Here is an 860-nt window from a genome sequence, read left to right on the forward strand (position 1 = left end):
TAAATCTTCAGGGCCACCTGCCCTTTGGTGATATTCTCCCGCAAGAACTCTGTTCTGCCTCGGAACTCAGGACTTTGAAGGTCCATATTATCCTGGGAAGTCTTATAATGATACACCAAGCCCACTGAATGGAGATTATACCATCTCACTTCCATGTTCTGAGCATTCATTGGTGGATTAAGACGGCAGGAGAACACAATCTCTTCTCCTACTGCGGCAGTAACGGCTGTCCTTGGTCCTATCACTTGGAATTTCCCTGGGAAAGATGAAAAAGTGATAGAATTAGCACTGTGATACAGTGTTGTGACTGTTTAAAGGGGGAGGGGAAACCCCTGTAGATAAGACAATATTCTTTTTTGAACCATTAAGTTTTCAGATGAGCTTCAAAGAAAGACCTGTAGTAGATTTAACTCTGCAAATCAGACAATAAAGGCAATTACCTAACTCAAATGGCCACCCCAAATTCCAAATGAATTTAATAAACGACGTGTAGGAAGATATCCTATCAAATTCTATTACTTAAGATTAGTTTGTGTACCATTTGTGTTACTGAGACCTTGTACATAAAGATTGCATCTGCCTGTGTAGATGGAGATTCACTTCCATCATTGCATTTTTATTAATGAATTGTTTTGATGCTACAATTCACATTAGTAAGTTAACTGTGATATACATCACCATCCCATTTAATGCTTATTTAATAATGAAACTGCATTTTCTTCATTTCAACTTTTTTCTTTCTTAATATTTTTATATAGATGGCCTTCATATATTGTGTCAAAAAACTATCAAAATCAAAGAAACAGAAAAGATATTTACTATGAGCCATTTTTCTGTATACAAGTAAAGATATATAATTC

At 35.7% G+C, this 860-nt stretch overlaps 1 protein-coding gene across 1 annotated transcript in view; it reads right to left on the minus strand.

Moving 5' to 3' along the window:
- The window catches only part of LOC102854222 (butyrophilin-like protein 2-like), a 70260-nt gene extending 70174 nt beyond the window's left edge, over nucleotides 1-86 (minus strand). The window contains exon 1 of the mRNA XM_006898145.1: nucleotides 2-86. Within this exon, the coding sequence (XP_006898207.1) occupies nucleotides 2-86 (85 nt within the window). The remainder of the gene's footprint in view (nucleotide 1) is intronic.
- Nucleotides 87-860: the final 774 nt, after the last annotated feature.

Source organism: Elephantulus edwardii, unplaced genomic scaffold, assembly GCF_000299155.1.
Source record: "Elephantulus edwardii isolate Elephantulus edwardi_28Jun2011 unplaced genomic scaffold, EleEdw1.0 scaffold00221, whole genome shotgun sequence".
Lineage (NCBI taxonomy): Eukaryota > Metazoa > Chordata > Mammalia > Macroscelidea > Macroscelididae > Elephantulus > Elephantulus edwardii.